The 15,407-nt window shown below is 35.0% G+C and overlaps 2 protein-coding genes across 2 annotated transcripts; one reads left to right on the top strand and one right to left on the bottom strand.

Annotated features, from left to right (window-relative positions):
- The first annotated feature begins 1,088 nt into the window (after window positions 1-1,088).
- Window positions 1,089-6,134, top strand: LOC111311411 (endoglucanase 10-like). The gene is made up of 6 exons (XM_022910785.2): window positions 1,089-1,522; window positions 1,858-2,141; window positions 2,638-3,075; window positions 3,470-3,611; window positions 4,049-4,215; window positions 4,322-6,134. Exons 1-6 carry the CDS (start codon window positions 1,306-1,308, stop codon window positions 4,658-4,660), a joined length of 1,587 nt encoding a protein of 528 aa, XP_022766520.2. The 5' UTR covers window positions 1,089-1,305; the 3' UTR covers window positions 4,661-6,134.
- Window positions 6,135-6,185: 51 nt separating this feature from the next.
- LOC111311410 (cytokinin riboside 5'-monophosphate phosphoribohydrolase LOG1-like) lies at window positions 6,186-8,967 on the bottom strand. Its single transcript, XM_022910784.2, has 7 exons — window positions 8,620-8,967; window positions 7,881-7,978; window positions 7,751-7,781; window positions 7,358-7,457; window positions 7,090-7,160; window positions 6,745-6,888; window positions 6,186-6,608 (listed from the first exon to the last, which is right to left on the bottom strand). The coding sequence occupies exons 1-7, from the start codon at window positions 8,803-8,805 to the stop codon at window positions 6,513-6,515; spliced, it is 726 nt and encodes a 241-aa protein (XP_022766519.1). The 5' UTR covers window positions 8,806-8,967; the 3' UTR covers window positions 6,186-6,512.
- Window positions 8,968-15,407: the final 6,440 nt, after the last annotated feature.

The following is a 15,407-nucleotide window of genomic DNA, read 5'->3' as shown; positions in this document are numbered from 1 at the left end:
CTTTAAACCACGCAGCTTCATCTTACGTAGCTTTGGGTCAGAAGCTTAATTAAAATAAATTAAGTTCACCAAAGCTGACCAAGATGCCGTTTATGGCGACACTGTCGCTAATTAATTCCTACAAAACTAAAGTTAGGTTACAGAACGCTGCAATTAAATCCCACTGTAAGACAGCGTTAGGTGAAAGCATGCGATTTTTCCTCTCTTTGCTTTGATCCTTTCTGAGTTTTTTTTTTTTTTTTTCTCTTTTCCTTCCTTTTCGGACCTGTGGAAACTGTATTACAAAAGGATAATGTCAAAAGCTCGTGCATGAAAACAGTGAAAAGAACAAAAATGGTTGATGCCAAGTAATCCAAGGAGGGTGAATAATACCCAAAAGTAGCCTTCTTAGCCCAAAGAATCACAAGTTTAGCCCAAATTCTTGCTTGTTGGCCCCGTATTGGTTCCAATATAGAAGCAGCTTCGGCTTTTCATGGCAAAGAAAGGAGACTGCTTTTGCTGGAGGAAGTGTATCCTCAAAATAAGGAAACCTCACGTGTTAAAATACGTGGACGCAACGAAAATAGATAAAGAAAGGATGTTCGGCCCAAGAGATACTTGTCCCTCTCGCCCAGAAGATGACCATAGACCCTTCATCTGAGAGCTGACTCGTGCAAGGCCCAATCCAGGCACTGATAGAGCCGCTTAACCCACTTACCAATCACGGTTAAAACAAGATCAACCGTCATTCTCGTACACCAGTTCATCAGACGTTGGTCTCCAGTTAAATAAATGGCTGATATGAATCCTGAAAGTCTTAAACCTTAGAACCTGGGACGGTTGGACGCAGTAAAATAGTGGTTCCCTCGTTGCGCAAATCTCGCCTGACCAAACTAAGGGGCATATCTGGCATTAAAACATCAGGAAAAAAACAGAAAATATATTATGTTATCCTGCTTGAAATAACAGTGTCGGTGTTCTCTGTCCTGTAAGAAGAGTCACCAATTAAACAAATTTATGAAACTGATGAGGATCGATGTTTTGCTGATTTGGCACCAGATCCAGCTACTCTTTTTCCTTTATTAGCTTCTCTTTAACTAATCAACACTGTTTCTAAACCACATTTCCCTCACAATAATTTCAGAGCCATTCAACTGTACAGATCTTTTTCCCAAGGAAAATCCCATATTCTTCTTTTTCTTTCTTTTCTTAGCACATTGTACCTGTTTTAAACCCTGCGCTTCTCTTTTAATATATTCATTGTCCAATGCGCTTGTTTTGATCAAAGATCTTACGTTCAAGGGGGGATTTTGAAGTGACAAAACAATGGGAAAAGATTCAAAGTCGAGAGGATGTTTGGGGTGGTTTCTGGTGGTAGTAATATTAGCTTTGGTCTTGGGAGCCGTTGTTTATACAATCAAGAAGAAAATTGATCAAGCCAACGATAATAAGCCCGCTCCCGTTCCAGGTCCTCCTGGCGCTATTGACAAGAAGTATGCTGATGCTCTCAAAATCGCCATGCAATTCTTTGACGTTCAAAAATGTACCTTTTTTTTTAACCCGCATTCACTCTATATTCTTTTATCTGTTTACGTATAAAGTTATTCTCTTTGTTCGAAATTTGCTTTCTCTGAGGATACCTTTTAACATATTAACCCGGATTCGAAGTAGCTTGATATTTAGTTTTTAGTTTGGTTAGTTAAAACAAGTAGTTTCCTCATTAAACTTTTTATTGGGGTAACTTTTTACTAGGCCTTTTAAAAATATGAAATTTTAATGATATGATATTATTAGCAACTTTTCTACTGCTTAAGATTGGTTCTTTTCTTGGGTAAATATTTTATTTGAGGTGGGGTTGTTGCTTGTTTGTTGCTGCAGCTGGTAAATTAGTGGACAATAAGATACCATGGAGAGGAGATTCGGGGCTTAAGGATGGAAGTGAAGCGAAGTTGGATCTTTCCAAGGGGATGTATGATGCTGGGGATCACATCAAATTTGGTTTTCCATTGGCCTTTACTGCTACAGTGTTATCATGGGCTATCCTTGAGTATGGCGATCAGATGGAGGCAGTAAATCAACTGGAACCTGCTCAAGAATCTCTCAAGTGGATAACCGATTTCCTTATAAATTCTCATCCTTCAGAGAATGTGCTCTATATTCAGGTTATCATTGTCTTTAACTTCCATCTACTTTTTTGGATTGTGTGTATATGTACAGAAGTGATTGCGGAACTGGATTTAAATTGTTTTTGTTTTTCTCATCTTGCCTTTGAAATTTACGTTCTGACTTATTAACATGACTAGGGGCTTTGACCAAAGGTAGCAATTATTAGAGATTGGGATAACTGGAAGTTTAGCAATTGGTTCTAAGCCTCTAACTTACAGCTTGGTATTTCTGATGTTGGTTGTGATGGGTTGCCATGAAAACATGAGATGAATTAGATTGTCTTAATAGCATGCTATTGTTCATAGTCTCATTTTGCAAAGTGAGAAACCTTGTGCCATTTCTGCAGTTGTATTGTAAACTATACTTGATTTGGAATCTAAGATGGTGTGACCTAATTGATAATTGCACAATCTTTAAGAAAAAAAAAAAGAAGAAAGAGCCTTTGAAATATATCTTAACTCTTTTACTTTTTTACTTCCATCATTGAGGCAGGTGGGTGACCCTGTAGCAGACCATAAATGTTGGGAAAGACCTGAGGACATGAAAGAGAAGAGGCCTCTTACACAGGTTAATGCATCTGTTCCAGGGACAGAAGTTGCAGCTGAAACTGCTGCTGCTATGGCTTCAGCATCTCTGGTGTTTAAGACAGCTGACTCCACATATTCAAGCATGCTTCTTAAGCATGCCAAGCAACTTTTTACTTTTGCAGACAAACATAGAGGTTCTTACAGTGAGAACATCCCAGAAGTTGCAACATATTACAATTCAACAGGATATGGAGATGAGCTATTATGGGCAGCAAGCTGGCTCTATCATGCGACGGGTGACCAATTATACCTTGAATATGTGACTGGGGAAAACGGGGAAGAATTTGCTGAATGGGAAAGTCCAACCTGGTTTAGCTGGGATAATAAGCATGCAGGAACCCAGGTAAGGTTCTCTCTTAGAGGAATTTGAAGCAAGATGCTGTGCTCTCTTGTTTTACTGTTACCTTCATTTTATAGACTTGTCTCAAGCATTGTGATATATGAAAGGCCAAGCTCAATTCGTTATATTCATAAATTTACTTTTCCACCTATTAATGCATCACGTGTTACGAAATGAGCATGATGACTAGACTGTTTCAGTTTTAATTCTTTTTTTGCTAACCAGCATAACCTGAATGCAACTATTGTAGGATATCTGGCCGCTTTTGTCAGATTCTGCATATTGGCTTGTCTCTGCTTCATTTTAATTTGCTCTGAATGGATATCTGAACCAGAAATTTTGCATAGTATTATTCTGTTTTTTTTACTTGTTACCTGATTAAGCTACATCTATGTAGGTTTTGCTTTCCAGGTTAAGCTTGTTTGGTGACAAAGGTGCGTCTGGGAATTCTGGCCTTGAAAACTATAGAAAGTCTGCCGAGGATGTTATGTGCTGCCTTCTACCAAAGTCTCCTTCTGCCACATCCAGCAGAACTGACGGTAATGTCTTCGTTAAAGCTAAGTGACTTGGATGCATTTTTGTGCTATTTAGATCTTGAATTTGACGAAAGGAAGAGGCTGAAAGAAAGTTCCTTATCAAATTTTGACTAATAAATCAACCTAATTGATGCTCACCCTTCAAGTCACAAGTCTGTAGCTGCATGTTGAGACATCTAGAAAGACAGAAAGAGAAACAGGAGAGATATAAGCAATAAAAGTTGTCTTGAAATTAAATACCCGGTATATCTAGTTTACCAAATTCATATCCTAATTTTAGACAGTAAATAATTATTACTGTCAGACCTTTGTTAGCATACTTCACTTATTCTTTTAGGGGAATTACATTGTGCTCACAGGTCACTAAAGCCAATTCCAAAATGAATTAGCTCTGATTCTTGGGATCACTTTTGTTTACCAGTATAGTCTTTCTGGTGCAGGTGGTCTTATATGGGTCAGTGAATGGGATGCTCTGCAGCATCCTGTTGCTTCTGCATTCTTAGCTGCTCTTTACAGTGATTACATGCTTACGTCACAGACTGCAAAGCTAACCTGCGGTGACGATTCATTCAAACCATCAGATCTTAGAAAGTTTGCCAAATCACAGGTATGCTGTTTACATTATCGGAGAAATATGTTGCACAAATTAGAAATATTCCTCTTAAAGTTTCGTTCCCGCTTAATAATAGTACTATGACACTCTTTGCCTCCAGGCTGATTATGTCTTGGGCAGTAACCCCATTAAAATGAGCTTTCTTGTGGGGTATGGAGATAAATACCCACAATATGTGCATCATAGAGGAGCTTCAATTCCAGCTGATGCAACTACTGGTTGCACTGATGGCTTCAAGTGGCTTGATTCAACTAAACCCAATCCTAATGTAGCTGTTGGAGCTCTTGTGGGTGGGCCTTTCTTAAACGAAACATACATTGATTCCCGGAACAATTCAATGCAAGGAGAGCCAACCACATATAACAGTGCCGTCATTGTTGGCCTCCTCTCAAGTTTGGTGACTACCTCTTCTGCAGTTAAATCCTTCACCCAAAAGTAGCCATAGTCAGTAACCGATTACACATTTATTTGTACTATATGTAGCTGTATTAATACCGTGTTTTCCTGCAAAATTTAGTGTTTTAAGTAGTTTGTTCTACTCGGGTGAACTCAGACACGGCTCGCCTGCACTGAGTTTTTTCTGGTGTATTTTGGAGGGATAGCCTCATATATGTATCTTTTTTCAACCGGTGATTATGTGAGAGTTTAATCCCTCACTCTTTCAATTATATTTCTTAGTCTGTGTAATTTCTGTTTGGTTTATTAATTTGAGTAAATCACTAGAAATACTATGTACTTTTGGGAAACGAACATTGATTTGAGTTCAATAACAGAGCTTGAAGACGAATATAATATCTACTTGTAGCAGGGGAGATGATTTTTTTCCCATCTAAAAATATACCAGCTTTAATAATGCAAATCACCAAAGGGGTTGAAGTAGAAAATTGTAGAAAAATCCTGACCAAAGAGTTACCTTCTCTACATCTTTCACGCAAGCATAGAAATGGACAGATGTATGATCCAGAGGCCCCAGTTAACCATTCACTTTTTGCGAAGGTACAATGACCTCCACATGACAAAATCAAGTTCATGCTTATCCAGATTCCAGAGCTGGAACATAACAAAGGAAATGCGATTGATTCCCTCCTTTTGCATCACAATGACAGCCCAAGTCATAAGCAAATGGCCAAATGCCCTACCCGCATGAAAGCCATTCACAAGTCACCAGCTTAGCGTCCCAAAGGTTCTTATCTACTGACTGACAGGCATCAAAAGAAGCTAACCGTCGCCCAAAAATGTTAGGGGAAAGGTCCACTCACTCTCCAGTCAAAAGTCTCCACCATTACTTTCTCACTTACCCTTTTGCACACGGAGCACTTTGTCTATGGTCCTTGCAGTACGGTCAAAACAGGTGTCCTGTACCTCTTCTCCAGTGTGCATTCAAAATCATCAACGTAGTCTTGTTTTCCATCCCCACTGTCCTTCCGGCCCATATTCACTCCTTGAAAACTATCAATCATGAACAATTATTAGCCTAACGCCTTTGCTCTTGCACGCCACTCTTAGCAATCCATCATTAACATTTCAGGCATGCAATGATTTCTACTAACTTCCACTGAAAAAAAAAAAAATCACCGTTTAACTTGGTTGCAAATACCATGCCTTTAGTAGGCATCCCAGTGCTCTGTCATAAATTACTAAATTAAGATCAAGGAATGTAAATATGTTCTCGATTTGACAGTTGATTGCATTTGAAAGTTGGGAAGAGATTTCCATAGCACTGAAATATCTAAGATAAAACCCAAATGTAGCCTTAAAATTCAAAGCTTAATTTCAAACTGAACTTAATGGTTTTTATAATCATGATTCAAAGCTTAAATTAATAGCCTAATAGAAAGTACTGAAGGTTGAGGAAACATTGTTTGCTGGATATTTCCTGTTTTTTCTTCAGCTGGTTCTTTCCCTGTTTCCTGGTCCATCCCTATCAACCTCTTTTGTTGAAAGCAATTTGTAACAACCCATCATTTCAAGAAAGGAAAACAACAATAAAATATACAGAATTAGCAATCACCGACTTAGGAAGCTAATAAAGTCACTGACATTGTTTGTCCTGGTCAGATTCTAATTGAATTAACCAAAGGAAAAAAAGGAAAACTAGTAAGTAATAACAACAAACAAAAAAGAATTCACAGCATGATCCACAGATGAATAAAAGAAACTGTGGTGGCAAACGGCATTTGTCTTTCGGAGCTTGCATCTACAAGGTTGTTGTTGTTGTTGTTGTTGTATATTGGGGTAAGAATCTACGGTCATAAAATTGTCGATCATGTGTGAATGAATGTGATGAAGGGTCAACGAGCAATGTCTGATTTTGCTGTGAAACCCAATTGTTGCTCCATTTCCCAGCTTAGCTTGGAGGCTACCCCAGAATGTTTAGGTTCATACTCCTGAGTCAAAAGTAAAAAAAAAAAAAAAAAAAAAAAAAAGCCGTACGGCTCAGATCATTTGACTTCTTTTGGCTATTGATCTGCAGTGTTGCACGCGAGAGATGGTATTGGCTTAGGGAAGATTTGAAAAATGTACCTCGAGCTTGCACATGAGTTCTTGGGCAGTTTGGGCAGAGACAATTATGTCACGGGCAGCTGGTGCTATGAAACCTTCATCAACAGCCTTGTCTATGAATGATAAGAGTGAGTTGTAGAACCCATCAACATTTAACAATCCCACCTGGTTCCACACACCCCCCCCCCAAAAAAAAAAAAAAACTCATTTATTTCTGAAATTTGGAGTTTTCAATTAAGCTATATATGGACGTTTTTTGCATGTGAACCTCTGAATAATTGGGTCCGAGATCTGTAGACTTTTCAATCAAATTAAACATGAAAAATAATGCTAGTTTGAAAAGTTGGAAAAAAAAAAGTAGATTACTGGTTTGTCATGGATTCCTAGCTGAGCCCAAGTGATCACTTCCAGGAGTTCTTCCAAGGTTCCATAGCCACCTGTGAGTTGAAATTTGATCAGATCAATTATTAGTAAAAACAAGAAAAGAAAACGGGTGGTTGACACTTGACAGTTATTCCTACAGTTATCTAGGAAATTGTAAATTAAAAAGTCCTCTATGATTGAATCCAGATGAAACATTTTGGGATTTTAAAACAAACAAAAAAGCAGTTAAAATTGGAGTAAAGAAACAAACCTGGTAAGGCAATAAAGGCATCAGCTTGGCGAGCCATTTCAGCTTTACGTTGGTGCATGCCTGACACAGCTCTTACTTCTCCCACTGTCTCGCCTGTAATCTGAAATTTACACTGAAGATTTAGTTTTCCAGGTATTATCTCAATTCTCAAATAAAGAATCGAAATTGCAAAACTTAACATTAAAGTAACTATTTTTTTTATATAATCAAATGGGGGCCCCAAGTTCAGTGGGATTGAGTATGGAGTTATTTGAATCTTAAATTGTCCGCATATGGGAATAAGAATACAAGTTCTTCATGTGATACAGTGCTCACATACATGAATCTGAAACTTATCCTTATTTCCAACCATACAAAAAAAAAAAAAAGGGTCAAGATTTTAATGATTTTTACCTCTCTTGGCATGAGAGTCTTGGGTATTACCCTACAAGAAAATGGAAGCAAAGAGTAATTAGAGACAGAGTCTGAGTCAAAGAGGACAAGATATAAAGAAAGAAAGAGTGGAAATAGTAGCATGACTTACCCCAACACGTGGCGACCTCCATCAAAGACAGCTTGAGAGACCAGTCCCATTAAACCAATGCTTCCTCCTCCATAAACCAAGTCAATGTTCCTTTCAACCTGCATGTCTTATTTTATTATTAAACTTACGTGTTTAATCTAAACATATTCCTACAATTACTCTTTTAGAAATAGTATAATCACACTATTTTATTCGTTTCTAGTTTTAGACATTTATTTTCTTCTATTCAATTTCGCCAACTGATTCAAGTTTTGATCCAACCAAAAACAGAGAAAACAGAGGATGACTTTGAACTGACGTTATCTGATCTCTTCTTTGCTCAAACTGGTAAAACTCTTGAATTAGTGTTAGAAAAGTGAAGATTAGCAAACTTAAGCTATTCCTAGTATTTGAAGTTCTTCATAAAGCGGTCTTGCTTTTTCTGTCAATTCAAAGATGAAGAAGGCTGAATTCCTGTTAGCGTTTCAAGTAAATATTTCCAATTTTCTATTAGTCTCATTATAGTCAAACTTCTTATATATACATATCTCAAAAATTTAGACCCCATATTATCTTGAAAGAGTTCAGCTTTGGTCAATGTAAAGGCCAAGAAGCCTAAATCATTAGGCAAGGAAGACCAAATACTTGAATGCCAACTAGACCTACTGATCAATTCTAGGACGAGAAGAGGAATAAAAGACGATTGAAAAAAACAAGTATTTGTCTCCTTTATGAGAAGAGTAAGAGGTTTAGTTTGTACCAGTTGTTTGCCAAGCTGAATAGCAGCAAGCTGGTAGCTAGGATTCTTGCCAGGGCTGCTACCACAAAAGACACAGACACGTCTGAATCTTGACTTCATGGAATTAGCTTGACGTTGTAGCTGCTGCTGCTGTTGTTGTTGCTGGTGTTGGAGGTGGTGGTGAAGGTAGAGTTGTTGATTTTCCATAACAGGAAAGGCTTGAAACCACTATAATTTTGCTTCAAATAGTTTTTTTTTTTTTTTTCTCTCTTCTTTATGGTGTGAGAAAAGAACCCAAAAGGAATGTGTTTTTAGCGTTAGAGCAGTCAGCAATCTCTTGAACAACCAAAGCCCAAAAGTTAAGGGTTGGGAATGAAAATTAGTGTCATTGGCCCCCTTTTTTATATCAAATCAAAGCCCCCACTGCCCCCACACTCCAACACATCACGTCTCTCAACTTCTCGTCTCATGAGATATTTCCCCAAAACGAATTTCACAACTGTAGCTGAGGTTGAGGTTGAGGTTGAGGTTGAGATATCATTTTAATCCCCTTGTTTTGTGGATTCAACTCCGCCTCAATTTGCGACTTCTACTTCACCTCAATTCACGACACACCTCTCTGATTTAATTGCCTTGGTTTGCCACCGCACACTTACCTAAGATGATCGATTTTAACTACCAAGGAAGGGCATGTTAAATCTGAAATCTAATTTATTTCTCCACTTTAATTAAAACGGCTCTGGATATATCATCTGCATGATTGAATGTCTATATTGAAAACTTACTAGCAAATCAAGTTACATCAAGCGTAAAAATGATACTCTTTTATCTTTTCTATCACATTATAATGATTAATGCAGTAATAAATTATAAGTTATCATATTAATTAGCTATATTTGTTCATTTGGGATTTTACTATATTCGTAAATAAAGATTAATACTAAAAATTGTGCAAGTAATTTGATAAGAACGGCATATGCTAGAAAAACATTCATTCATGAGTAAGGCTTTTAATTAAAATGATTGGATAATGCTAGTTGAACAAATTAGTCTTAATTGAAATTATTCTCTTTTACAAAAGAATATAGATGTGACAACACTTTATAGAGCAAGATGAAAGACAAAATGAGATTAGCAAATCAGAGAGCTCGACCACCTACTTTTAAAAATCAAAATCTTTGGCCGAGGATCTTGCTAAGATTAAACAAGATGGTGATCAACATTATCTTAGTTAGATTAAACAGTTTCAACTTTAGCATTTGGTCTCACTTGGTGCTGTGGGGTTGGAGCCATTTTGGAACCTAACCCTTGGAAAAGAGTTGTGCAATGGGACAATGGATCAATAATTTTTGAGAGAGGGAGAGATATCACCTCTCGTGTTAACTTTGTCCACTTATAGTAACTGTCCCACAAGATTGAGATATATACCACGCATCTGCATCGATCTGCCCACACTCAAATCTCATCTCTCCTCTCCCACGTTAATGACTTATAATGTAATGATTTTTCAGACAAAAGTTATGTGTTTGACAATGAAAACAGGCTGCTGCATGCAACTAAGAGAGATGGGGTAGTGAGAAGGTACAATGAGGCAATGAAAGAAAGAAAGAATGATATTGCAAATTGATGAAGGTGGAGATTGGAGAAGATATTAGAGAACAATATTTAAGGAACAAGTCGAGTGGGGTGGACACGTGATACCATGAATTCGAGTCTGTCCCACTTGGGGAATTATATGATCTGAGAGGAAAGCAACTAAGGAAGGTTCTGAAACTATATGCACATGTGCTAACCAAACCCAAAAGATATAACTTTGAGAAATCATCAAATGAGAGAGAGAGAGAGAGAGATCACCAGTTTACATAATATCTCATGGCTTTCTCAGCCTCTTCTCTCTCTTGTACGATCCATTCATGGAGTTGGCACACTGTGAAGCTTAGGTATGTGTGAAACAGCTGTATTGGTGGTTGCAACCTATGCTGCTGTCTCAGATTGGACATAGACTGGGCCTTCCCTTTCACTTCAACTAGATTTTCATCTTTATTACACTCTTATTATCATTTATTTTCTGGGTTTTTTCCCCTTTTGTCGTTCTTTTTTTTTTTTGTCAGTTCAAAAAAAGTTTCACATTCACGTTTTTATATAATTATAATAGATTATAAAAAAAATTTGAATAAACTTACATAAGCTAACCATATCTGGCATATTGCCAATTAAACAGTACTTTGTTACTGAGTTTTTGGGTGTCTTTCGTGAATGTAAAATTTTTACTAAAATAAAAATCTCATCCAATGAAAAAAGCATGGACATTATATATATTAGCCGAAGCATTATTTTTTTCTTATTCATCAAGCAATTACATTTTTACTTCAACTCTTTAAAAAATTACCAATTTATCTATAAATCATATGAAGTTGTTGGCTGCGTTTAGAGATAGCAGTTTTTGACTAATATATATTGAAACATTGAAGTTGAACAATGACTATGTTAACGTCAAATTAGGGTTTGATAGAACTGCATGAAAACGATTACGAACGGTCAAACCCGACCATGCACCGAAATTCCCTTTACCTTATCTGTTAAAATTCAAACAAAAGTACCCTCAACCCTGGAACATGTCTTAGTACATTAGTAAATTTGTCTGCAATGAAATTGTCAAAGAAAATCATTACAAAAACCATTAGAATAAAATAATTACTATTACCATGGAGTCAATTTCTTGCTAATTTGTTATACTACATATCTTTGACATAATAACCAAAAGACTAGTGGTTGAACTTTGAAGAACACATAATTCAATAGATTTATTGTATTCTTTTGTATATAAAAATAAGTTGCAATTAAAAAAAAATTATAAATATTAAAATTTGAATTCAAACCTTAAAAGTGAATACATGATAAATTGAGCTAACCCTCAAGGTTATATATATATTTTTTGGTGATTTTTTTGTGTATTAATTCATTAAATTATCAATTTTTAATAACTTTTGTGCCACATTTTATTACTGAGTGGATTTAATAGATAATCATATGTATGAAACATTGACTTTAACTTGTTTCTTCTTTATATAACCATTATCTCTTTTGTCCAAATCAAATTAAAAAGAGATCAAGAAAGAATAAAGTGAATTTTTTGAGATGGGAGAAATGGTATGCAAAAGACAAAAGCAAATCCAATCAAATTCAACACTTTATTTTAGTTTTTTTTTTTTTCAATTAACTAATATGAAAATGGATTTGAATAATCATTTTGAACGCCAGATAATCCCCCATGTAAAGCAAGAATTATAGCTACGTGGCTTACCATGAATGGAGTCAATATTTCTATATTCAACATTCAATTTTTAAAGAAAAAAAAAAGAGGGAGGTGCATGTTGATATTTGATAGCATGCAAATTTATTGCTAATTGACTGTTGCTTCCCCAAACCCAATCTATGTGCAAAGAATTCCCCATTTCCTTTCCTTTTTTCTTTTCTTTTCTTTTCCTCCAAACATTTTAAAATCATGTTTGTTGAATTCAATAGTTCTTATCCAATAAACAGCATTCCCACAACACTTATCTAATTTAGTTGGTCGTTGCCTCGTGTTTCGTCATATTGGTCACTGGTCTCACCTAAAAACAATATTATATTCCAAAGAGAGGAGGGTCTTCGGATTAACCATCTCATTTTAATATCCATTTCCTTCATTTACCTCTCTCAGCACTAAAGAAAGATTGTTTTTTGAGTCATTTCCATAAAAAAAAAGGGGGGGGGGGGGTTTGGGTTTTTCTGACTAAGGCTATATATTGCATTAATCAAAGCATTAAATAAGAACTATATTAGTGATTAAGACATGATTATTAGTTTTAATAGTATGGTTTAGGAAAGAACACATCTCCTCTCCTAAGGGCTTTAATTTGATGCCTTGATCTTTTGGAAGGTGCAAGAAGAAATAACCTAACACACCCTAAGGAAAAAAAGGTTTATTCATTTGGAATTAATATATTGGATAAAGGGGTGTTGGTGGTGAGACCAGGGCAAGCCAATGACAAAGTTTTTTTGGAATTTGTATGACCTTTTTGCCTCTAAGTAAGATTCATGGCATTTTTCGGTTGGCAAGTCAGATCTCTTCAAACAGCTATAATATTAGTATAGGGCGTTGTCCATAGCCGATTTGAGTGACTAAGTAAAAGCTTCACCATGTATCACGGATAATTAACAAATTAAAGTTTTTTTGTTTCTTTTCATTAGTTTTGCTAATCTTTCTTATAATTTTTAAAATGCTTAATGTTTTTAATATCATTATCGATCAAGTACTTATCAAAGTTAATTCACGCGATGTAACAATGATGTATACGTCGGTTCATCATTCAATATGATAAAGATATTACACCAAAATATTTGATTCAATAATTATATGTATCGTGTTCGTTTCTTAAAATTATACCTTGATTAAATCAATATTTGTGGATGTTATTGAAAATTGACAAAGAAACTTAACTATAAAGGCTAATGATTTGAGATTTTCTCGTTCTACACTCTCGATAATTAAAGGATTAGTACGAGTGTAATTGATTTTTTCCCATGAAAGAACTCTTCTGGGGCATCATCTCAAATCTTATTTCAAAGGAATCAAGGAAGGTATCTCAATATATATTATCTCAAAGTACTGTAGTTATAGCTGCTATCTTAATCTTTTTATGATGGAAATTTGCAGCAACTTACTTAATTACATCTGTTTTGTCTGTAATTTGGCAGCAAATGGGTTCTATTATTTTCGACATGAACTAATGATTGAAAGTGGAAACATATTGCAATTTGCAGCATGACAGTAAATGTGAAGTATAGATGAGGTATAAATGTATGTCTTTGGATGCATCTTGTCAGACTTTTCTGCCCTAAATAAAATGCTGTAATGGAAGAGACATATATATACATGATTGGATTCATTTCAACAATAATGATGAATAACATGTCAAATCTAGATTTTGTTCTCAATTTGCTCTCCCACTAATACGAGGGTTTTCCATGCCTGTTCATTATTTGCATATAATTAATTAATACTTAATTATTATTGATAATTTTCTACTTATGGACTAATTCCATTGTATGAATAACTTGATTAGCTTTCTCGTTATAAGAAATAGGCAATCATCAGCGAATACAACAGTCACTAATGTCACGCTCCGAGATTAAGACGTAACACGATCATATTACCTTCAAAAATATCTCAAAGTAATACGAAGGCTTTTTTCTTAAACATTCTAAAATTTTTTAATAAACCAATCTATCAAGTAAAATTCATATCTTTAATCCAACTGATAATACATTTTTATATATCCAAATACAAACCATATAAAATACAAAACTATCTCTTAAGATCTCATTGGTCAACATAGCTTCCGACGACTAAGTAATCTTTCCCATTTCATCTTCTAGCTTCACACAAGACTAACCAAACTTATCACTTAGTCATCTGTAAAGAAAAAGTAAAAGGAGAATGAGCAAACCACAGCTCAGTAAGTATAGGCTCACACACCTTACCAGATCAAGCATCGTTTTCTTACACATCATATAGATCATTTAAAACATTCATCAAATCATAATATCAAAACATTTCAAGATCATCGTTTTGTCAAATATTTCAAAAATTCATAAATCAATGTCAAAATATGTCACTTCATAAATTATTACAAAATATGCTATCATTCAAATATCATAATAAAACAAAATCATGGATCAATCATTAAAAATTATCATAAATCATCATCATCATAAATCATCATTATCATTGGTTTATCGTTAGCTACGATCACTGCTATAACCCGTGACATTAACCGTATTGATAATTTCATTCTCATGATCATTGCTAACTATTATAACCCGTTAGTCAAGGCTTACACTAACTACTATTATCTGTTAGCATAGTCATATGATCATATCTTTGCCAACTACTATTACCCGTTAGCCAGGATCGTAGAACTAGTTCTGGTGTCGATGATCCCATTTTTCAAGGATGTAAAAACGTAGCCATCACAAAATCATTCTTTAAACATAAATCATTTTCTCATTTCATTCATAAGCATGATCCATCATTTATATAGAGAAACACAAAATAATCATATGCTTGATCCTATTTTCTTACATAAAAAATAATGAAATAAAATATTCATTCATTTAGAAAATATACATATATACATATATTTAAAAACAAGCAAAGTGTGTGAAATTCCACTTACCTCTATTCGATTTCACCACTTAATTTTTTTTTTTCAAAATAATTAATGGCCTATCCAAGATCATTTCAACATATCAGAATTTAATCAATCTTTTTTTAGACCATTTATACAAAAATCAACTAAGTTACACAAAGGGTTAACTTAACTAATTAATACTAGCAGCCTGACCTCTTTTTATTAAAACAATCATATCTCAATATATCCAAATCAGAATTATGATCTCTTTAATGCGTTAGAAACTAGACTTAATAAGCTTTCTAACCATATATGGCACACCTCGTAATTCCTTGTAGATTAATTATAACAATTTTTGAAATTCACGTCATATATTGCTGCCAAACAGCTTGTATACCTTCTAATAAAAACTATATATTTATTCACAGTAAACTCCAAATTCAATTCCGCTTATTTCATTAGAAAGTAGACTCAATAAGCTTTCCAAACATATATGACTTAATCTGTAAATCCTTGTATACAAATTAAGAAGAATTTCATAATTCAACCTTGATATTGTTGTCTTACAGCCTGCATATTCTTAAGTTAAAATTAGATAACTCTTCATAAAAAACTCGGATTTGATTTTCGTTT

This window comes from Durio zibethinus, chromosome 1 (assembly GCF_047325235.1).
Source record: "Durio zibethinus cultivar Kanyao isolate XHJ-2024 chromosome 1, ASM4732523v1, whole genome shotgun sequence".
NCBI classification, from domain to species: Eukaryota; Viridiplantae; Streptophyta; class Magnoliopsida; order Malvales; family Malvaceae; genus Durio; species Durio zibethinus.
This window is presented reverse-complemented; position numbering and strand designations above follow the sequence as displayed.

What these genes read in the sequence shown, in the direction of transcription:
- LOC111311411 (XM_022910785.2), top strand. Translation starts at nt 1,306, where the DNA reads ATGGGAAAAGATTCAAAGTCGAGAGGATGTTTGGGGTGGTTTCTGGTG. An exon ending in AGAATGTGCTCTATATTCAG is followed by an intron (nt 2,142 to 2,637) that starts GTTATCATTGTC and finishes TCATTGAGGCAG; the next exon opens with GTGGGTGACCCTGTAGCAGA. An exon ending in CACATCCAGCAGAACTGACG is followed by an intron (nt 3,612 to 4,048) that starts GTAATGTCTTCG and finishes TTTCTGGTGCAG; the next exon opens with GTGGTCTTATATGGGTCAGT.
- LOC111311410 (XM_022910784.2), bottom strand. Translation starts at nt 8,805, where the DNA reads ATGGAAAATCAACAACTCTACCTTCACCACCACCTCCAACACCAGCAA. An exon ending in TGCCTTTATTGCCTTACCAG is followed by an intron (nt 7,161 to 7,357) that starts GTTTGTTTCTTT and finishes TTCAACTCACAG; the next exon opens with GTGGCTATGGAACCTTGGAA. An exon ending in AACTCATGTGCAAGCTCGAG is followed by an intron (nt 6,609 to 6,744) that starts GTACATTTTTCA and finishes CTTTTGACTCAG; the next exon opens with GAGTATGAACCTAAACATTC.